Source organism: Chenopodium album, chromosome 2 (assembly GCF_948465745.1).
Source record: "Chenopodium album chromosome 2, dcCheAlbu1.1, whole genome shotgun sequence".
Taxonomy (NCBI): Eukaryota; Viridiplantae; Streptophyta; class Magnoliopsida; order Caryophyllales; family Amaranthaceae; genus Chenopodium; species Chenopodium album.
Window position 1 is genome coordinate 84,770,653 of NC_137835.1, and position 24,079 is coordinate 84,794,731.

The window sequence follows — 24,079 nt, forward strand, 5'->3', positions numbered from 1 at the left end:
TGGAAAGATGGTAAGTGATGGCAAAATTGATTATATAAAAGGTAGTAATTAACAAATTTTCCAAAGTATATGACTTGGTATATATCTACAGTACATCTATAACACTCTCTGTTTGTAAACATTCTGATTTCTGAGTATACAATATAGACAGACTAGCATAACAAGTATAAGATACAAATTGCACAATTTGGCCCCTTTCAAACAGCATATAGCCTGATAACCTGGTCAATCTTTGTTCGGCAAACCGGACAAAGCCCTTTCTTGGATTTGATTTCTGACAAGCAAGACATACAACCAGCCATATGACCACAAGGAATGCAAGCCCCCTCAACTGGGGCTTCCCAACATATCACACAACAAGGCTCTTCTGTTTTACCATTAGCTTCGCTACTGGTAACAGACAACTCAACAGGGTCCATATCGATTGTTGGATAATGAATAGGCCCATCAACTACACCTTCCATGGGTAAGGGAGGAGCTGATGGAGCTGAAGGGATAGGTGCTGAGGTGACAGTTGTATGATTGACTGGGGGCATGGTTGGACCTGAATCAGCATCAGCCCATCCATTTAATTCTTGTGCTGCAGGTTCATCGCCCCATCCATTTAATTCTTGTGCTGTGGGTTCATCGGCCCATCCATTGCAGCTTGCCTTTGTGGGAGGTGGGACACTAGATTGGCCGCACTCACTATGAGTAACATTGCTATCAAGGTCACTCCAACCATTTGTAGCAGAACTTGATTGAGAGTTCGAGCCCGCTGAAAGTTCCGGCTGATTGATTGTGTTAACTTCGGGTTGTGAAGAGCTTCCGGCACTGAACAGCTGAGGGGAAGGCATAACCTAGATAGCCAATTTCGGAGGTGGTCAGAACCCAAGAATCAAGGATGCAGAAAATCTACTGAAGAGAAATAAAGAAAAACATGCAGTGCAATTTAGAAGATAGGTTTTGGTACTACTCCAAAGGGTGCTTCAAAGCTGGTTATAGCATAGATTCTGTCCTACAACGACCGATGTTGGATATTTGAGATACATAGGTTTGTTTTCTTGGATGGGTTCTGGATCTGTAAGCTACTGCTCAGCTGGGCAAGTCATGAGCAGCCTGGAGTTCTGATGACTCTGATCTATAGATTTCAGCCATTGGGTCTTTATCTTATGAATTTGAATTGCGGGCCGCATGCTCTAAAACTTCAACCAAGGAGAAACTCTGAGCACCCAAGCTATAGGCTACATCATCTCAGAGTTACAACAATTTGATGTAAGCTCAATGAGACCATCAGAGATTCAGAGGCCATGGCAGTACAATCTAGATGATAGGCCAACCACCCTAAGATTCAAAGGCATTAAGTTTGGTAGTCATAGGATTCAGAACATGCAGGTCCATTTTCTGATGCCGCTCCAGAGATACCCCAATCCAAGGGATGAGATGTGGCAAGAGGTAATTATACACAGAGAAAGCTTGGTTTGTGGTTTCAAAGTTCAGTGTAAGGGTTTAGGAGAATGAAAGGGATAAGAATAGAATTCAGCTCCATGGAAACAAAGGGATAAGAATAAAATTCAGCTCCATCCATCATTACAAGCCAAACTTTTCATCTCTTTTTTAGTTGGTACACGTTGGTTTCAGTATATAAGCAGTGGGAAAAAGTTAAATGAAAAATCTCCAAAGCCAATCTAAAAATTTGAGCAAATTAATCTTCAATACAAATTTTGCAAGAAGATAATAAGTTATCCAAACAATATCATAACAAAAAGTCATTAAGTCACCAAGCAGAAAACTTTGGGTATGCCAGAGCACAAAAGTCACAAGGCATAAATTGATCCCAAATAAATACTAGATTACTTAGTACATACCTTAAGTAAACCTTTGCAAGCACTGTGTAACTGACCAAGTTGCTGCTTGTCTCCCTCAATGGCAGATAAAAATTTATAACGGGACCCTGAAAAACACAGGAAGAGAAATTATGTAAGAGAGACCCAGCAAAAAAGTGGACAGGGGTTACAATTCAATAACTTCATCAGATTATTAATCCACATACAGCTATCACAGATTCACAGGCAAACATAGAGCAGGCATGCCAAAAAGAAGTGAGTTAATTAATAGTGATGAGCTAACCAGTTGAATCATTGAAGATTGTCAAGGAGGGATCTGACTCGTGAAACTTTGGTTCCACAATGTTAGACTTCCAAAGAGGAATGACAGTACGAGGCTGGGGATCCTGTTCATTAAACCTTTTTTAGATGATATAATAGGTCATTTATAAGGTTACAAGATGAATGATATACAAAAAAATGTACATGTATAGCAACAGTACACACACACACACACACACACACACAAATTGTTTAAAGAGCAAAATTCAAATCACAGTCATTGAGGGCTTGAGTTCCTACAGATGGACAAAATTGAATATGATTATCCTAGAAGCAAAACCTATAGTTTCAAATAGAGCTGTCAAAAGTTGACTCGACCCGAAATACCGAATCAAACCCGATTATTAACCGACCCATCTGAACACGAAAAAATGGTGACCCAAACCCGACCTAAAACCAACCCTAGACCCGAGTATGTGAAACCCAAACCCGAACATGAACTGACCTGGAGATGACCCGACCCGAATGTAACCCGTAAATTATTGACCTGAACCGAACCCGACTTGAACTGAAATTGACCCAAACCCGTTTTAACCCGCCAAAACCCGAATTTAACCCGACTTGTTACTAACCTGACTTGAATTCAACCCGACCCGTTCCTAACCCGACCTGAATTTAACCCAACCTGTTACAAACCCGACCCGAAATCAACCCAACTTGTTATTGACCTGACCCAAATTCAACCCGACTTGTTATTGACCCGACCCGAATTTTACAAGACCTATTACTAACCCGACCCAAAAATTCAACCCGATCTGTTACTAATCAGACTCGAAATCAACACGACTTGTTATTGACCCGACCTAAATTCAACCCAAATTGTTCCTGACCCGATTTGAAATCACCTTAAATGCAATTTAGACCACCTTATTATTGTTCAACAAAGCATTTTGTCTAGGGAGACCAAGTCGGTCCAGGCAGTAAAAGAAAGGAGCATCATCCTCAAATTTAAGAATTAAATATAGTATATATTTGTTGTATGGTCAAAGAAGATAATTATCTTCCTAAATTATAAACTATAGTTCCCTAGTATATTGCCATATATATTATAGTCAAAAGAAATAATTAGCTTGATAAAAATGATAATTATCTATTTATAGTTAGTTGAACCCGAATATGACCTGACTTGGATATGACCCGACCTGATTATAACTAGCAATTATTGACTTGAACATAATCCAATTTGACTCCGAGAATGACCCGACTTGGAAATGACGCAACCTGATTATAACCGGTAAATTATTAACTTGAACCGAACCCGACTTGAACCTGAGAATGACCCGACTTGAAAATGACCCGACCTGATTATAACCTGCAAATTATTGACTTGAACTGAATCCGACCCAAACAAGAGAATTACCCGACCTGATTCTAACCCGCAAATTATTGACCTGAACCAAACCCGATTCGAACCCGAGAATTACCCTAATCCGTTTTAACCCGAATTAAACCCGACCTATTGACCTGACCTAAACCCGACCCATACCCGATAAGAAGTATGACCCGACGTTCCCCGACTCAAGAATGACCAAACCCAAACCCGACCCGCATAGGTTATGAAATTAATCCGAATTGACCCGACCCGAGTTTACCTGACCCACTCTTACCCACCCAAACCCGACCCGTTTACCCAAATTGACATTTCTACCAGAAACCTCCAAAATTTCTTAAAGCGTGGATATTAGCCTTCAATTTTAGAATTTTTTTTGACTTTTTTCACCCGAAAATAAACATTTCCGAAATGTTTACCATGGTCCCTAATCCCTCCATGAGTCCAATTGAGTGGGTGGAACCATCCAATTTGCCTTTAAACGACCAATTTACAAATTTACAACTTGCACCGATTTCATCAACTCAAACTTACCACGAACATTTATGACAACATATAATGATCATATATGGATCCAAACGACATTATATGACCCCGAGATGTATCCCCTAAAATCTAAAGGCTTTTCGACACCGGGCCCCGAAACCTCTAAAATTTCTCAAAAAGCGTGGATATATTAGCCTTTAATTTTGGAATTTTTCTTACTTTTCTTCGGCCAGGAAATAAAAATTGCCGAAATGTTTACCATGGTCCCTAATACACTCCGGGAGTCCAATTGGGTGGGTGGAACCATCCTATTTGCCTTTATACGACCAATTTACTGGTTTACAACTTGCACCGAATAAATTAACTCAAGCCTTCTACGAACATTTATGATAACATATAATGATCATATATAGTTCCAAACAGTATTATATGACCCCGATATGTATCCCCTAAAATCTAAAAAAATTTCGACACCTGGTTCCGAAACCTACAAAATTTCTCAAAAAGCGTGTATTAGCCTTCAATTTTGGAATTTTTTGAAATTGCCGAAATGTTTACCATTGTTCCTAATACACTCATGGTCCCAAATACACTCCGGGAGTCCAATTAGGTGGGTGGAACCATCCTATTTGCCTTTATATGGCCAATTAACTAGTTTACAACTTGCACCGATTAAATTAACTCAAGCCTACTAAGAACATTTATGAAAACATATAATGAATTAATGATCATATATGGTTCCAAACAACATTATATGACCCAGAGATTTATCCCCTAAAATTTAAAAACTTTTCGACACCCAGGCCTGAAACCTCTAAAATTTCTCAAAAAAAGTGGATATTAGCCTTTAATTTTGGAAAATTGTGACTTTTATGGCCCAGAAATAAAAATTGCCGAAATGTTTACCATGGTCCCTAATACACTCCGGGAGTCCAATTGGGTGGGTGGAACCATCATATTCGCCTTTATACGGCCAATTTACCGATTTACAACTTGCACCGATTAAATTAACTTAAGCCTACTAAGAACATATATGACAACATATAAAGATCATATATGGTTCCAAACGACATTATATAACCCCGAGATTTATCCCCCTAAATTTTATAAACTTTTCGACACGAGGCCCTGAAACCTCTAAAATTTCTCAAAAAGACTGGATATTAGCCTTCAATTTTGGAAATTTTTGACTTTTTTTTGGCCCAGAAATAAAAATTGCCGAAATGTTTACCATGGTCCCTAATACACTCCGGGAGTCCAATTGAGTGGGTGGAACCATCATATTTGCCTTTATACGGCCAATTTACCGATTAACAACTTGCACCGATTAAATAAACTTAAGCCTACTAAGAACATTTATGACAACATATAAAGATCATATATGGTTCCAAACGACATTATATTACCCCGAGATGTATCCCCTTAAATCTTAAAACTTTTCGACCCCGAGCCTCGAAACATCCGAAATTTCTGAAAAAAAAAATGGATTTCAATTTGGAATTTATTGACTTTTTTTCGCCCGGTAATAAAAATTGTGAAAATGTTTACCATGATCCCTAATACCCTCCGTGAGTCCAATTGGGTTGGTGAAACCAACCAATTTGCCTTTAAACGGAAAATTTACCAATTTACAACTTGCACCGATTTCAATAACTTAAGCCTACCACGAACATATATGACAAAATATAATGATTATTTATGGTTCCAAGCGCCATTATATGACCCCGAGATGTATTGCCTAAAATTATATTACATTTCAACACGAAACCTTCAAAATTTCTCAAAAACCATGGATATATTAGCCTTCAATTTTGGAATTTTTTTACTTTTTTTCGCCCGGAAATAAAAATTGCCGAAATGTCTACCATGGTCCCTAATACCCTGTGGGGGAAAAAACAGTTGGGTGGAACCATCCTATTTGCCTCTAAACGACCAATTTACCGGTTTACAACATGCACCAATTTAATTTACTCAAGCCTCCTACGAAAATTTATGACAACATATATTGATCATACACGGTTCCAAACGACATTATATGACCCCAAGATGTATCCCCAAAATTATATAAACTTTTCGACACTGGGCCTTGAAACATCCAAAATTTCTTTAAAAGGATGGATTTCAATTTTGGAATTTTTTTAATTTTTTCACCCGAAAAAAAAAATTGCCTAATGTTAACCACGGTCCCAAATACCCGCCAGGAGTTCAATTTGTTGGGTGGAACCATCCAATTTGCTTTTAAACGACCAATTTGCCGGTCTACAACTTGCACCAATTTCATTAACTCAAGTCTACCACGAACATTTATAACAACAAATAATGACCATATATAGTTCAAAACGGCATTATATAACCCCTAGATATATCCCCTAGAATTTCAAGACTTTTCGAGACCCATACCGAAAGCTCCAAATTTTTTCAAAAATAGTGGATATTAGTCTTCAATTTTAGAATTTTTTGACTTTTTTTCGCCCGGAGATAAAAATTGCCGATTTGTTTACCATGGTCCATAATACCCACTGGGAGTCCAATTGGATGGGTGGAACCATCCAATTTGCCTTTAAACGACCAATTTACCGGTTTACAACTTACGCTAATTTCATTCTTTCAAGCCTACCACGAACATTAATGACAACAAATAATGATCATATATGGTTCCAAACGACATTATATGACCCCGAGATTAATTCCCTAGAATTTAAAGAATTTTCGAAACCAGGCCTCGAAGACTCCAAAAATTCTCAAAAAGCATGGATATTAGCCTTCAATTTTGGAATTTTTTGACTATTTTTCGCCCGGATATAAAAATTGCCGAAATGTTTACCATGGATCCTAATACCCTCTAGGAGTCCAATCGGGTGGGTGGAACCATCCAATTTGCCTTTAAACGAACAATTTACCAGTTTACACCTTGGACCAATTTCATTAACTCAATCCTACCACGAACATTTATAACAACAAATAATTATCATATATGGTTTCAAACGACATTATATGACCCCGAGATATATGCCTTAAAATTTCTAGAATTTTCGAGACCGGGACCCGAAAGCTCAAAAATTCCTCAAAAATAGTGGATATTAGCCTTCAATTTTGGATTTTTTAGACTTTTCTCGACTGGAAATAAAAATTGTCGAAATGTTTACATTGGTCCCTAATACCCTCTGGGAGTCCAATTGGGTGGGTGGAACCATCCAATTTGCCTTTAAACAAACAATTTACCGGTTTACAACTTACACTGATTTCATTAATTCAAGCCTACCACGAACATTTATGACAATAAATATTGATCATATATGGTTCGAAACGACTTTATATGACCCCAAGATGTATTCCATATAATTTCAAGAATTTTCGAAACCGGAACTCGAAGACTCCAAAAATTCTCAAAAAGCGTGGATATTAGCCTTCAAATTTGGAATTTTTTTGACTATTTTTCGCCTGAATATAAAAATTGCCGAAATGTTTATCATGGTCCCAAATACCCTCCGGGAGTCCAATTGGGTGGGTTAACCATCCAATTTGCCTTTAAACGACCAATTTATCAGTTAAAGACTTACACCGATTTCATTAATTCAAGGCAACCATGAACATTTATGACAACAAATAATAATCATATATGATTCCAAACGACATTTTTTGACCCCAAGATTTATTCCCTATAATTTCAAGAATTTTCATAACCGGACCCTAAAGACTCCAAAAATTCTCAAAAAGCGTGGATATTAGCCTTCAATTTTGGAATTTTTTTATTTTTGTTCGCCCGAATATAAAAATTGCCGAAATGTTTACCACGTACCCTAATACGCTCTGGGAGTCCAATTCGGTGGGTGGAACCATCTAATTTGCCTTTAAACGACCAATTTACCGGTTTACAACTTGCACCGATTTCATTAATCCAAGTCTACCACGAACATTTATGACAACAAATAACGATCATATATGGTTCCAAACGGCATAAATGGACCCCGAGATGTATTCAATAGAAATTCAAGACTTTTCGACACAGGGTCCCGAAACTTCCAAAATTATCAAAAAGCGTGGATATTAGCCTTCAATTTTGGAATTTTTTTGACTTTTTTCGACCCGAAATATAAATTGCCAAAATGTTTACCATGGTCCCTAATACTCTTCGGGAGTGCAATTGGATGGGTAGAACCATCCAATTGGCCTTTAAAATGACCAATTTTCCGGTTTACAAATTACACTGATATCATTAATTCAAGCCTAACACGAACATTTATGACAACAAATAATGATCATATATGGTTCCAAACAACAATATATGACCCCGAGATATATTCTCTAGAATTTAAAGAATTTTCGAAACCGTGCCTCAAAGGCTCTAAAAATTCCCAAAAAGCGTGGATAGTAGCCTTTAATTTTGAAAATTTTTTACTATTTTTCGCCCGAAAAAAAAAATTGCCGAATTGTTTACCATTGTCCCTTATACCATCCGGGAGTCCAATTGGTTGGGTGGAACCATCTAATTTGCATTTAAACGACCAATTTACCGGTTTACAACTTACACTGATTTCATTAATTCAAGCCTACCACGAACATTTATGACAACAAATAATGATCATATATGGTTCCAAACAACATTATATGACCCCGAGTTGTATTCCCTAGTATTTCAAGAATTTTCGAAACCGAACCCTCAAGATTCCAAAAATTCTCAAAAAGCGTGGATATTAGCTTTCAATTTTGGAATTTTTTTATTTTTGTTCGCCCGAACATAAAAATTGCCGAAATGTTTACCATGGTCCTTAATACGTTCCGCGAGTCCAATTCGGTGGGTGGAACCATCAAATTTGTCTTTAAACGACCAATTTACCTTTTTACAACTTGCACCGATTTCATTAATTCAAGCCTACGACGAACATTTATGACAACAAATAATGAACATATATGGTTCCAAACAGCATTATATGACCCTGAGATGTATTCCATAGATTTTCAAGACTATTCGACACCAAATCCCAAAACCTACAAAATTTCTTAAAAAGCGTGGATATTAGCCTTCAATTTTGGAATTTTTTGACTTTTATTCGCCCGGATATAAGAAATGCCGAAATGTTTACCATGGACCCTAATACCCTCTAGGGATCCAATTGGGTGGGTGGAACCATCCAATTTGCCTTTAAACGAACAATTTACCAGTTAATACCTTGGACCAATTTCATTAACTCAATCCTACCACGAACATTTATAACAACAAATAATGATCATATATGGTTCCAAACGGCATTATATGACCACGAGATATATCCTTTAAAATTTCAAGACTTTTCGAGACCGGGCCCCGAAAGCTCCAAAGTTTCTAAAAAATATTGGATATTAGCCTTCAATTTTGGAAAATTTTGACATTTTCGACCGGAAACAAAAATTGCCGAAATGTTAACCATGGTCCCTAATACCCTCAGGGTGACAAATTGGGTGGGTGGAACCATCTAATTTGCCTTTAAACGACCAATTTACCGGATTACAAATTACACTGATTTCATTAATTCAAGCATACCACAAACAATTATGACAACAAATAATGATCACTTATGGTTCCAAACGACATTATATGATCACGAGATGTATCCTCTATAAACTCAAGAATTTTCAAAATCGGGACTCGAAGGAACCAAAAATTCCCAAAAAGCGAGGATGCCTTCAATTTTAAAATTTTTTGACTATTTTTTGCTGAAAATAAAAATATCCGAATTGTTTACCATGGTTCTCTTACCCTCCGGGAGTCCAATTTGATGGGTGGAACCATCCAATTTGCCCTTAAACGACGAATTTACCCGTTTACGACTTACACTGATTTCATTAATTCAAGCCTACCACGAACATTTATGACAACAAATAATATCATATATGGTTCCAAACCACTTTATATGACCCCGAGATGTACTCCCTAGAATTTCAAGAATTTTCGAAATCGGGCTTCGAATACACAAAAAATTCCCAAAAAGCGTGGATACTAGCCTTCAATTTTGAAATTTTTTGACTATTTTTTGCCGAAAAAAAAAATTGTCGAAGTGTTTACCATGGTCCGTCATATCCTCCGGGAGTCCAATTTGATGGGTGGAACCATACAATTTGCCTTTAGACGACCTATTTACCAATTTACAACTTACACCGATTTTATTAATTCAGACCTACCACGAACATTTATTACAACAAATGATGAGCATATATGGTTCCAAACGGCATTATATGACCCCGAGATGTATTCCCTAGAATTTAAAGAATTTTCAAAACCGGGTTTCGAAGACACCAAAAATTCCCAAAAAGCGTGGATATTAGCCTTTAATTTTGAAATTTTTTTACTATTTTATTTCCGAAAATAAAAATTGTTGAATTGTTTACCATGGTCCCTCATATCCTCCGGGAGTCCAATTTGATAGGTGGAACCATTCAATTTGCTTTTAAATGACCAATTTACCGGTTTACTACTTACACTGATTTCATTAATTTAAGTCTACCACGAACATTTATGACAATAAACAATGATTATTAATAGTTCCAAACAACATTATATGATCCCGAGATGTATTCCCTAGAATTTCAAGAATTTTCAAAACCGGGCCTCAAAAACTCCTAAAATTCCCAAAAAGTGTGGATATTAGCCTTCAATTTTGAAATTTTTTTACTATTTTTTGCTGAAAATAAAAATTACCGAATTATTTACCATTGTCCCTCATACCATCCGGGAGTCCAATTTGATGGGTAGAACCATTCAATTTGTCTTTAAACGACCAATTTACCGGTTTACAACTTACACTGATTTCATTAATTCAAGCTTAACACGAACATTTATGACAACAAATAATGATCATATATGGTTTCAATCGACATTATATGACCCCGAGATGTATTCCCTAGAATTTCAAGAATTTTCGAAATCGAGTTTCGTAGACAACAAAAATTCCCTAAAAGCGTGGATATTAGCCTTCAATTTTGATATTTTTTGACTTTTTTTGCCCGGATATAAAAAAATGCCGAAATGTTTACCATGGTCCCTAATATCCTCTGGGAGTCCAATTGGGTGGGTGGAACCATCCAATTTGCCTTTAAACGAACAATTTACCAGTTTACACCTTGGACCAATTTCATTAACTCAATCCTACCACGAACATTTATAACAACAAATAATGATCATATATGGTTCTAAACGGCATTACATGACCCCGAGATATATCCCCTAAAATTTCAAGACTTTTCGAGACCGGGCCACAAAAGCTCCTAAATTTTTCAAAAATAGTGGATATTAGCCTTCAATTTTAGAATTTTTTGACTTTTTTCGACCGAAAATAAAAATTGTCGATTTGTTTACTGATAAGTGTCATTTATGTTGCTATTTTTAAGAGTTTTCTAGTTAGTTTTTCATATCTTTTTACTTGGTTTTAATAACGTTTTACTACATTTGTCATGATTGCGTGTGAAATGTCGTTATTGCTCAATTTTGGCTTTTCTTGCATATTTTGGTTGCTTATGGCATTAGATTAAACTTTATTGGTTTATTCTTATGTTTAGGAACACTTGGATAAGTTCATTGCTCAAGATTGAAGAAATATAAAACATAAAAGAACAAGTAATGAAGAAATGTGCACTTGATTTGCAATGATCGAACTTCAAACGCCTATATCTTTTGATCTACAAAACATTTTTGGGCGATTCCAATTGGAGATGAAAGTTTATCTCGAGAGCTTTCCAACGACAGGTCATATGCCCAATTCCGTTGTAAAACGTGGGAGATATGCTCATTTGAAGCTGAGCGGTTTGCCGAGTCCGATAGGAGCGGGCGCGCAGCCTATGAGGAGCGCCCGCTCCAAACTTTGTGGAACGATTCTGCCATATTTTTCTGCAGCTAGGAGCGCCCGTGCACGAAATTGGAGCACCCGCTCCTCTGCGCGCTGCTCGACTTTTTGCGGAGCTTCCTAGGCAATTTAGCAAGGGGTGTAAATAGATTTTTTGCTCATTTTAGAGGGGGGAATTCATTTCTTCAGTAGTTTTTAGATTAGTTTTAGGTTTTTGAGAGAGAAACTCTCAAATTTAAGAGAGAGAAAGTGAGAAACACAATGGTTTCCATGGATTTTGGATAATCAAAGGAGAAATTTGATGATTTGAAGATCTCCATCTTATATCAATGAGCATTCTTACTCTCTTTTCTCTTTATGCTTTCTTTAATTGCTTTGTTAATCATGTTTGAGTAGGTTTCCTTCTACTAGGTGTTTGAGTGAAGCTTTGTAATGGTTAATTGAGTTATTTGAGATAAATTTGATGATAATTGTATGATTAAATTGATTAAATTGATGATGGCATGTTGTTTGTTTTAGATTGGATTGATCTCCCATGATAGCAAACTTAATTGCATATTAGCTCTAGTTTAACAAGAGATTGTGAATTAGAATTGTTATATTTGATTGAATATTGGGTAAATTTCTTCTATGCACCTAATCAATGAGGGATCTAGGCTAGGAATTTGAGAGATTGCTCTTGAATGTAATTAATTCCCATTTTAATTCTTTCTATGCATGATTGATTTTCAAATAGATTCTCATTAACTTGTTAATTGTTCAAAGTTGATCTTTACCCCTAGTAGAATTTATAATATTTGTTCTTTATATGTGTGTTAGTGTAGTTGTAGTGTCCACTATCCATAAACCGACTTCGGCGTAGCTTAAGCATTAAATCGAGAACAATCTAACAGTACCGTTCCTTGTGGTTCGACTCCGAACTTACCACTAGACTTGTTTAGGGGTTAGTTTAGGATTATAATAAATTTTGTTTGGCCGTGAGGAGGTTAGTCAACGACCTAATTTCCCCGCGCTCATTTACCATGGTCCCTAATATCCACCGAGAGTCCAATTGGGTGGGTGGAACCATCTAATTTGCCTTTAAACGACCAATTTACCGGTTTACAACTTGCACCGATTTCATTAACTCAAGCCAACCACGAAAAAATAATGAGCATATATGGTTCCAAACGGCATAATATGACTCCGAGATGTATTCCATTGAAATTCAAGACTTTTCGATACCGAGTCCCGAAACCTCTAAAATTTATCAAAAAACGTGGATATAAGCCTTCAATTTTGGAATTTTTTTACTTTTTTCGCCCGAATATAAAAATTGCCGAAATGTTTACCATGGTCCCTAATAGCGTCTGGGAGTCCAAATAGGTGGGTGAAAACATCCAATTTGCCTTTAAACAAACAATTTACTAGTTTACACCTTGGACCAATTTCTTTAACTCAATCCTACCACGAACATTTATAATAACAAATAATGATCATATATGGTTCCAAACGACATTATATGACCCCGAGATATATCCCCTAAAATTTCAAGACTTTTGGAGACCGGGCCCCGAAAGCTCCAAAATTTCTCAAAAATAGTGGATATTAGCCTTCAATTTTGGAAATTTTTAACTTTTTTCGACTGGAAACAAAAATTGCCAAAATGTTTACCATGGTCCCTAATACCCTCCGGGAGACCAATTGGGTGGCTGGAACAATCTAATTTGCCTTTAAACGATCAATTTACCGGGTTACAAATTACACTGATTTCATTAATTCAAGCATAGCACAAACATTTATGACAACCAATAATGATCACTTATGGTTCCAAACGACATTATACGACCTCGAGATGTATTCTCTTGAATTTCAAGAATTTTCGAAACCGGGCCTCGAAGACACCTAAAATTCCCAAAAAGCGTGGATATTAGCCTTCAATTTTGAAAATTTTAAACTATTTTTTGCCGAAAATAAAAATTGCCGAATATTTAACCATGGTCCCTCATACCCTCCGGGAGTCCAATTTGATGGGTGGAACCATCCAATTTGCCTTTAAACGACCAATTTACCGGTTTACAACTTACACTGATTTCATTAATTCAAGCCTACCACGAACATTTATGACAACAAATAATGATCATATATGGTTTCAAACGACATTATATGACCCCGAGATGTATTCCCTATAATTTCAAGAATTTTCGAAACCGGGCTTCGAAGACACCAAAAATTCCCAAAAAACGTGGATATTAGCCTCAAAATTTTGAAATTTTTTGACTATTTTTTGCCCGAAAATAAAAATTGCCAAATTGTTTACCATGGTCCCTAATACCCTCCGAAAGTCCAATTTGATTGGTGGAACCATCTAATTTGCCTTTAAACGACCAATTTACCGATTTACAATTTACACTGATTTCATTAATTCAAGCATACCACGAACATTTATGATAACAAATAATGATCATATATGGTTCCAAATGACACTATATGACTCCGAGATGTATTCTCTAGAATTTCAAGAATATTCAAAACCGGGCTTCGAATACACCAAAAATTCCTAAAAAGCGTGGATATTAGCCTTAAAGTTTGAAATTTTTTGACTATTTTTTGCTCGGAAATAAAAATTATCAAATTGTTTACCATGGTCCCTCGTATCCTCCGGGAGTCCAATTTGATGGGTGGAACCATCCAATTTGCCTTTAAACGACCAATTTACCGGTTTACAACTTACACTGATTTCATTAATTCAAGCCTACCACGAACATATATGACAACAAATAATCATCATATATGGTTTTATACGACATTATATGACCTCGAGATGTATTCCCTAGAATTTCAAGAATTTTCGAAACCAGGCATCCAAGACTCCAAAAATTCTCAAAAAACGTGCATATTAGCTTTCAATTTTGGAATTTTTTGACTATTTTTCGCCCGGATATAAAAATTGCCAAAATGTTTACCATGGTCCCAAATATCCTCCGGGAGTCCAATTGGGTGGTTGGAACAATCCAATTTGCCTTTAAACGACCAATTTACCGGTTTAAGACTTACACTGATTTCATTAATTCAAGGCAACCACAAACATTTATGACAACAAATAATGATCATATATGGTTCCAAACGACATTATATAACCCCGAGATGTATTCCCTAGAATTTCAAGAATTTTCGAAACCGGGCCTTAAAAACTCCAAAATTTCTCAAAAAACGTGAATATTAGCCTTCAATTATGAAATTTTTTGACTTTTTTCGCCGGGTATAAAAAAATGCCGAAATGTTTATCATGGTCCCTATTACCCTCTGGGAGTCCAATTGGGTGGGTGGAACCATCCAATTTGTCTTTAAACGAACAATTTACCAGTTTACACCTTGGACCAATTTCATTAACTCAATCCTACCAAGAACATTTATAACAACAAATAATGATCATATATGGTTCCAAACGGCATTATATGACCCTGAGATATATATCTCCTAAAATTTCAAGACAGGGTCCGAAAACTCCAAAATTTCTCAAAAATAGTGGATTTTAGCCTTCAATTTTGGAATTTTTTGGACTTTTTTCAACCGGAAATTAAAATTACGAAATGTTTACCATGATCTCTAATACCCTTCGAAAGTCCAATTGGGTGGTGGAACCATCAAATTTGCCTTTAAACAACCAATTTACAGGAATACAAATTACACTGATTTCATTAATTAAAGCATACCACAATCATTTATGACAAGAAATAATGATCATATATGGTTCCAAACGACATTATATAACCCCGAGATCTTTTGTCTAGAATTTAAAGAATTTTCGAAACTAGGCCTCGAAACCACCTAAAATTCCCAAAAAGCGTGGATATTAACCTTCAATTTTGAAATTTTTTTATTATTTTTCGCCCGAAAATAAAATTTGCCGAATTGTTTACCATGGTCCCTCATACCCACCAGAAGTCCAATTTGATGAGTGGAACCATCCAATTTGCCTTTAAAAGACCAATTTACCGATTTACAACTTACACTGATTTCATTAATTCAAAACTACCACAAACATTTATGACAACTAATAATGATCATATATGGTTCCAAACGACCATTATATGACTCCGAGATGTATTCCCTAGAATTTCAAGAATTTTCGAAACCGAACCTCTAATACTCTAAAAATTCTAAAAAACCGTGGATATTAGTCTTCAATTTTGAAATTTTTTGACTATTTTTCGCCCAGATATAAAAATTGCCGAAAAGTTTACCATGGTCTCTAATACCCTCCGAGAGTCCAATTGGGTGGGTGAACCATCCAATTTGCCTTTAAACGACCAATTTATCGGTTTACAACTTACACTAATTTCATTAATTCAAACCTACCACGAACATTTATAACAACAAATAATGATTATATATGGTTCCAAACGACATCATATGACCCCGAGATGTATTCCCTAGAATTTCAAGAATTTTCAAAACCGGACACCAAAAATTCTCAAAAAACGTGGATATTAGCCTTCAATTTTGGAATTTTTTTATTTTTGTTCGCCTGAATTTACCATGGTCCCTAATATGTTCCGAGAGTCCAATTCGATGGGTGAAGCCATCAAATTTGTCTTTAAACGACCAATTTACCGGTTTACAACTTGCATCGATTTCATTAATTCAAGCCTACCACGAACATTTATGACAACAAATAATGAGCATATATGGTTCCAAACAGTATTATATGACCCCGAGATGTATTCTATAGAAATTCAAGACTTTTCGACACCGGGTCCTGAAACCTCCAAAATTTCATAAAAAGCGTGGATATTAGCCTTCAATTTTGGAATTTTTTGACTTTTTTTTGCCCGGATATAAAAAATGCCGAAATGTTTACCATGGTCCCTAATACCCTGAGGGAGTCCAATTGAGTGGGTGGAAACATCCAATTTGTTTTTAAACGACCAATTTGCCGTTTACAACTTGCACCAATTTCATTAACTCAAACCTACCACGAACATTTATAACAACAAATAATGACTATATATAGTTCCAAACGCATTATATGACCCCTACATATATCCCCTAGAATTTCAAGACTTTTCGAGAACGGGCCCCGAAAGCTCCAAAATTTCTCAAAAATAGTGGATATTACTCTTTAATTTTGGAATTTTTTGACTTTTTTTCGCCCGGATATAAAAACTTCTGATTTGTTTAATACCCACCGGGAGTCCAATTAGGTGGGTGGAACCATCCAATTTGCCTTTAAACGACCGATTTACCGGTTTACAATTTACACTAATTTCATTAATTCAAACTTACCACGAACATTTATGACAACAAATAATGATTATATATGGTTCCAAACGACATTATATGACACCGAGATGTACTCCCTAGAATTTCAAGAATTTTAAAAATCGGGCCTCGAAGACTCCAAAAATTCTCTAAAAGCGTGGATATTAGTCTTTAATTTTGGAATTTTTTGACTATTTTTCGCCCGGATATAAAAATTGCCGAAATGTTTACCATGGTTCCTAATACCCTCTAGGAGTCCAATTGGGTGGGTGGAACCATCCAATTTGCCTTTAAACGAACAATTTACCAATTGACACCTTGGACCAATTTCATTAACTCAATCCTACCAAGAACATTTATAACAACAAATAATGATCATATATGGTTCCAAACGGCATTATATGACCCCGAGATATATCCCCTAAAATTTCAAAACTTTTCGAGACCGGGCCCAGAAAGCTCCAAATTTTCTAGAAAATAGTGGATATTAGCATTCAATTTTGGAAATTTATGACTTTTTTCGGCCGGAAACAAAAATTGCCGAAATGTTTACCATGATCCCTAATATCCTCCGGGAGACTAATTGGGTGGGTGGAACCATCTAATTTTCCTTTAAACGACCAATTTACCGGATTACAAATTACACTGATTTTATTAATTCAAGCATACCACAAGCATTTATGACAACAAATAACGATCACTTATGGTTCCAAACGACATTATATGACCCCGAAATGTATTCTCTACAATTTCAAGAATTTTCGAAACTGGGCCTCGAAAACACCAAAAATTCCCAAAAAACGTGGATATTAGCCTTTAATTTTGAAATTTTTTGATTATTTTTTTTCTAAAATAAAAATTGCCGAATTATTTACCATGGTCCCTCATATCCTCCGGGAGTCCAATTTGATGGGTGGAAACATCCAATTTGCCTTTAAACGACCAATTTACCGATTTACTACTTACACTGATTTCATTAATTCAAGCCTACCACGAACATTTATGACAATAAACAATGATTATATATGGTTCCAAACGACAGTATATGACCCCGAGATGTATTCCCTAGAATTTCAAGAATTTTCAAAGCCGTGCCTCGAAGACTCTAAAAATTCTCAAAAATAGTGGATATTAGCCTTCAATTTTGGAATTTTTTTGACTATTTTTCACCCGGATATAAAAATTGCCGAAATGTTTACCATGGTTCCTAATACCCTCTAGGAGTCCAATTGGGTGGGTGAAACCATCAAATTTGCCTTTAAACGAACAATTTACCAGTTTAGAATTTGGACCAATTTCATTAATTCAATCCTACCACGAACATTTATAACAACAAACAATGATCATATATGGTTCCAAACGACATTATATGACCCCGAGATATATCCCCTAAAATTTCAAGAGTTTTGGAGACCGGGTCCCTAAAGCTCCAAAATTTCTCAAAAATAGTGGATATTAGCCTTCAATTTTGGAAAATTTTGATTTTTTTCGACCGAAAACAAAAGTTGCCGAAATGTTTACCATGGTCCCTAATATCTTCCGGGAGACCAATTGGGTGGGTGGAACCATCTAATTTGCCATTAAACGACCAATTTACCGGATTACAAATTAAACTGATTTCATTAATTCAAGCATACCACAAACATTTATGACAACAAATAATGATTACTTATGGTTCCAAAAGACATTATATGACCCCGAGATGTATTTTCTAGAATTTCAAGAATTTTCGAAACCGGGCCTCGAAGACACCAAAAATTCCCAAAAAGCGTGGAAATTAGCCTTCAATTTTGGAAATTTTTTGACTATTTTTTGCCGAAAATAAAAATTGCCGAATTGTTTACCATGGTCCCTCATACTCTCCGGGAGTCCAATTTGATGGGTGGAACCATCTAATTTGCCTTTAAACCACCAATTTACCGGTTTACAACTTACACTGATTTCATTAATTCAAGCATACCACAAACATTTATGACAACAAATAATGATCATACATGGTTCTAAACGACATTATATTATTCCGAGATGTATTCCCTTGAATTTCAAGAATTTTCGAAACCGGGCCTCGAATACTCTAAAAATTCTCAAAAAGCGTGGATATTAGCCTTCAATTTTGGAATTTTTTTACTATTTTTCGCCTGGATATAAAAATTTCCGAAATGTTTACCATGGTCCCTAATACCCTTCAGGAGTCCAATTAGGTGGGTGAACCATCCAATTTGCCTTTAAACGACCAATTTATCGGTTAAAGACTTACATCGATTTCATTAATTCAAGGGAACCATGAACATTTATGACAACAAATAATAATCATATATGGTTCCAAACGACATTATATGACCCCGAGATGTATTCCCTATAATTTTAAGAATTTTCAAAACCAGACCCTAAAGACACCAAAAATTATCAAAAAGCGTGGATATTAGCCTTCAATTTTGGAATTTTTTTTATTTTTGTTCGCCTGAATATAAAAATTGTCGAAATGTTCACCATGGTCCCCAATACGTTCCAAGAGTCTAATTCGATGGGTAGAACCATCAAATTTGCCTTTAAATGACCAATTTACCGGTTTACAACTTGCACCGATTTCATTAATTCAAGCCTACCACGAACATTTATGACAACAAATAATGAGCATATATGGTTCCAAACAGCATTATATGACCCCCGAGATGTATTCCCTAGAAAAGACTTTTCGACACCGGGTGCCGAAACCTCCAAAATTTCTCAAAAAGCGTGGATATTAGCTTTCAATTTTGGAATTTTTTGACTTTTTTTCGCCCGGATATAAAAAATGACGAAATGTTTACCATGGTCCTTAATATCCTCTGGGAGTCCAATTGGGTGAGTGGAAACATCCAATTTGCCTTTAAACGAACAATTTACCAGTTTTCACCTTGGACCAATTTCATTAACTCAATCCTACCACGAACATTTATGACAACATAAAATGATCATATATGGTTCCAAACGGCATTATATGACCCCGAGATATATCTACTAAAATTTCAAGACTTTTCGAAACCGGGCCCCGAAAGCTCCAAAATTTCTCAAAAATAGTGGATATTAGCTTTCAATTTTATTTGACTTTTTTCAACCAGAAATAAAAATTTCCGAAATGTTTACCATGGTCCCTAATACCCTTCGGGAGTGCAATTGGGTGAGTGGAACCATCCAATTTGCCTTTAAATGACTAATTTACTGGTTTACAAATTACACTAATTTCATTAATTCAAGCCTACCACGAACATTTATGACAACATTTGGTTCCAAACGTCATTATATGACCACGAGATATATTCTCTAGAATTTCAAGAATTTTCGAAACCGGGCCTCGAAAACACCAAAAATTCCCAAAAAAACGTGGATATTAGCCTTCAATTTTGAAATTTTTTGACTATTTTTCGCCCGAAAATAAAAATTGCCGAATTGTTTACCATGGTCCCTCATATCCTCCGGGAGTCCAATTTGATGAGTGGAACCATCCAATTTACCTTTGAAGTATGACCCGATGTGACCAGACTCAAGCATGACCCAACCCAAACCCAAACCCGACCGGCATAGGTTATGAAATTAATCTGAATTGACCCGACCCACTCTTACCCTACCCAAACCCGACTCGTTTACCCGAATTGACAGCTCTATTTTCAAACAATAATTCAGGTCACACTTAGTCACTTAGGGTTTGTTCTCTTCACGTAAAATATAGTGTTCTCGTCTGTATTTTCTTAAGTGTGGTCTGGTTTGGTCTGGTATGCATTATTCTGATCTGATTGTACTGATTTGACTAAACTATGACCTTAATTGGAAGTTAATGTATAAGAAGAAACATTACCTAGTAGGATCTCGTTAGATTCGTCTCAACATCTATTTTTCAAATATATAGTTTTCATAATTTTTATAAATACAAAATTAAAGATACATGTCAATAAGCAAAAGGAATTAAGAAGATCTGATTTGGTCTGAAATTTTTTAATCCAGTCTGATTTTATTTAATATTATCAAGAAAAAGTATAAGTAATGACTAATGAGTATAAGGTGAAGAGAACAAAGCCTTGGTCATAAAATTACATACCTGCGCACTAGAATACACAACGAGCTCCAATTTTAGAGGCCCTCTTGCATTGGGGAGACTGCACGGAACAACCACCACCCAACACTTCCTGGAAAAGAAAGCAAAAAGTTAAGAGAACTATAGAACTTTGAAGAATATGTTCAACTCCCGCTTCCCTTCAACAAATTAGATAGAGACAACAGCTGAATGAAACATGCAAAGTGCAAACAATGACAGAGGCATTACCTTGAGCTTTTTCTCGCTAATCGATGAGGCACCAAAGAACCTAGGATGCCTGGCACCACCAGAATCTCACGCATATCACCAGAGAAATAGCATATATGTGCCTGAAGGGGAGAAAAGTTCCAAGGAGAAATAGGGCATAAAACAAAAACCAAATTTAGATGTATATCTTCAAATTCTGAATGTATACTTCATGAAGATCAAGCAAAAAGTAAGAACCTCAATTGCACGGACAACATTGCAGTAACCCTTTGTTCTTGCTACATCTAACGGTGTTAGACAATCATCATTTCTTGCAAAAGGGTTTGCTGCAAGTTTATTCAACAGAGCCTATCATACAAGTCTGACAATCCAAATTCTTTACTCAATTTAAGTCTCAAATAATGACTATCTCAGATGGATAATCTAGAACAATCAGTGACTGTTATGAAATTCACCTCCATGCAAGAGAAGCAACTTAACAGTGTGGTCCAGGCCTCTCTTCGCAGCATGATGCAAAGGTGTACCCGCATGAACCCCTAACATGCAAATGGAAATGATTAAGATCAATAAAGAGATAGAATTTCTGGCAATAAATTCTAAATTTATAAGTGAGCACTCCGATGCTTCTACTCAGTATGTATAATATAAGATGTAACCACTATGGTCCTTGCTATATAGCAATTTTTAAAAAAAAAATTAGAATAGAGTGCTATATTAGAATTTTATTCCAAAAATGTGTTACGTATGTTAATGTACTGGATCAACTTTGACCTCAAAACCTTATAGGAAATGTACTTCTATGAATACATAATTCAAAGGGTACTTGTATACACAGCCCAGAAGGCCAGAACTGTGTGGATTAATATCATTACTAACAATCAAAGGAAGCATAATTCTATATATCTTTGCTCAATCTTCATATATCAATTTACTCCCAAACCAATCACATGCTTCCATAGATCCCCTTGTTGTTACCATCGGATTATGAAGGAGAAGCTAGGGGGTCGTGTTACATCAAACCACTCCCAACATCTAGTATATTAAGGGTCATAAGCAAACCACTCCCAAACATCTATGTACATTATTGGTCAACAAGCAAACCACTCCCAAACATCTATGTATATTGGTCAACAAACAACCTACCGTGCTTCAGCCAAATCAAGTAACAATTTCTGTGATTACCTTCTAGAAACTTTGGAATAGATTAACCAGTACATAATCAAATTTGGAACCCCCTCATGAGTACCATTTTCAAAGTTGAGCAAACAACAGTATTATAAAATGGCAAGTAGCTTAGTTGGTTAAAGTATCGAGGGTGGCACACAAGACCCGAGATCAAATCCCGCCCTATTTAGCTATCTTTGCATCCATAAACTGATTCTAGCAAAGCTAAAGCAATTTATAATAGTAAACAAATAAAGGGTTTGATTAAAAAACATACCAGGGCGATAAGCATTAACATTTGCACCCAATTCAATCAAAGTCTTGGCCACAATATAGAGTCTAGGATCCATACAAGCCACAATTAATGGAGTTTTCCCTTCTTTATCAATCCACTATATAAATCAAACCCAGAAAATAATTATCATATCATAAAGAATTATATTGAATTTACCAAAAATCAAAATTACAACCCAGAAAATTAAGAGTATAAGATTGATGAAGAGAGATACCTCGAGTCGAGCTCCTTCAGAGCAAAGAGCATTAATGGTATCAATATTGCCCTCAATCACTTGCTGATAAACCAGTTCATCTTTAGAGATTTTTTGACCCATTTTACAATACTTTTGATTAATAAATTTGATGAAATACCCAGAAAAATATATCCAAGAATTCAGCTTTTTTCCAAGTGCCCTCAATCTTAACGATGAAGGAATTGAGGAAGACTGGGAAATGGGGATGAGTGTGGACTCAGACAATTATCTGCGCGGGGTCGTTTGGTTTGATTTGGTTGAAAAAGTTTGGAAATTCTGGGATTTTTTATATTCCGAGGTTGATTTCTTTTTTTTTTTTTTTTTTTTTTTGAAACAAAGGTTGATTTCTTTATTTGTTACGTATTACTTTTTTTTTTTTTTTTTTTTTTTTTTTTTTAACACACCATGTCTCATTAAAAAATAGGATCGTAGTTCTCAAATATATATATATATATATATATATATATATATATATATATATATATATATATATATATATATATATAAGGATCGAGGGAGTAATTGGTATAGGCCACTAAATAGGCCGAAATGAAGCCAAATAGGCAATAATACACAAAATTATACTTCCTCCGTTTCCATTTAGTTGATGTGTTTGATTTAGGCATATATATTAAGAAGAGAAAGAGTGAGAGAGAATGAATGAAAAAATAAGTGGGGTAGCTTATAAATGCAAGATAAAAAAAAAAAAATTACTCCAAAAGGAAACGTGTCAACTAAAAAAAAAAACTTTCTAAAAAGGAATACGTGTCAACTAAAAAGAAACAGAAGTAGTATCATCTTAAGAAGTATATAAGTCAAGGGGAGGATAAGTGGAAAGTTGGTGTTTGACTCTTGAACTTCCTAAATTGTTCCTAAAATAATATTAATCTCTATACAATCAAGAATTTTCATAGAATATTAAACAAAACGCCGAAGGTGTAAAAGCAATTGTCCGTGTGGAAAAAATCAAAGCTATAATATCAATTTTGTAGAATATGATGCTTAAATCAAAGCCATAATATCAATTTTGTAGAATATGATGCCTTTACTACATCAATGCACGGATCGTGTGCATTTAGGCG

General features: G+C 35.7%; 1 protein-coding gene across 1 annotated transcript; it reads right to left on the reverse strand.

The window, feature by feature from the left end:
• LOC145604691 (putative E3 ubiquitin-protein ligase XBAT35) lies at positions 1-23,318 on the reverse strand. Its single transcript, XM_081660607.1, has 9 exons — positions 22,977-23,318; positions 22,745-22,859; positions 21,759-21,839; positions 21,541-21,629; positions 21,325-21,425; positions 21,100-21,187; positions 2,110-2,212; positions 1,848-1,933; positions 1-839 (listed from the first exon to the last, which is right to left on the reverse strand). Exons 1-9 carry the CDS (start codon positions 23,076-23,078, stop codon positions 198-200), a joined length of 1,407 nt encoding a protein of 468 aa, XP_081516733.1. The 5' UTR covers positions 23,079-23,318; the 3' UTR covers positions 1-197.
• Between the last annotated feature and the right edge of the window lie 761 nt (positions 23,319-24,079).

Bases quoted from the DNA above. Each gene is read 5' to 3' on its own strand.
- LOC145604691 (XM_081660607.1), bottom strand. From the start codon at position 23,078: ATGGGTCAAAAAATCTCTAAAGATGAACTGGTTTATCAGCAAGTGATT. The intron at 21,426-21,540 runs GTTCTTACTTTT...TCTCCCCTTCAG, and splicing joins ATGTTGTCCGTGCAATTGAG to GCACATATATGCTATTTCTC. The intron at 21,188-21,324 runs GTAATGCCTCTG...TTTCTTTTCCAG, and splicing joins TTAGCGAGAAAAAGCTCAAG to GAAGTGTTGGGTGGTGGTTG.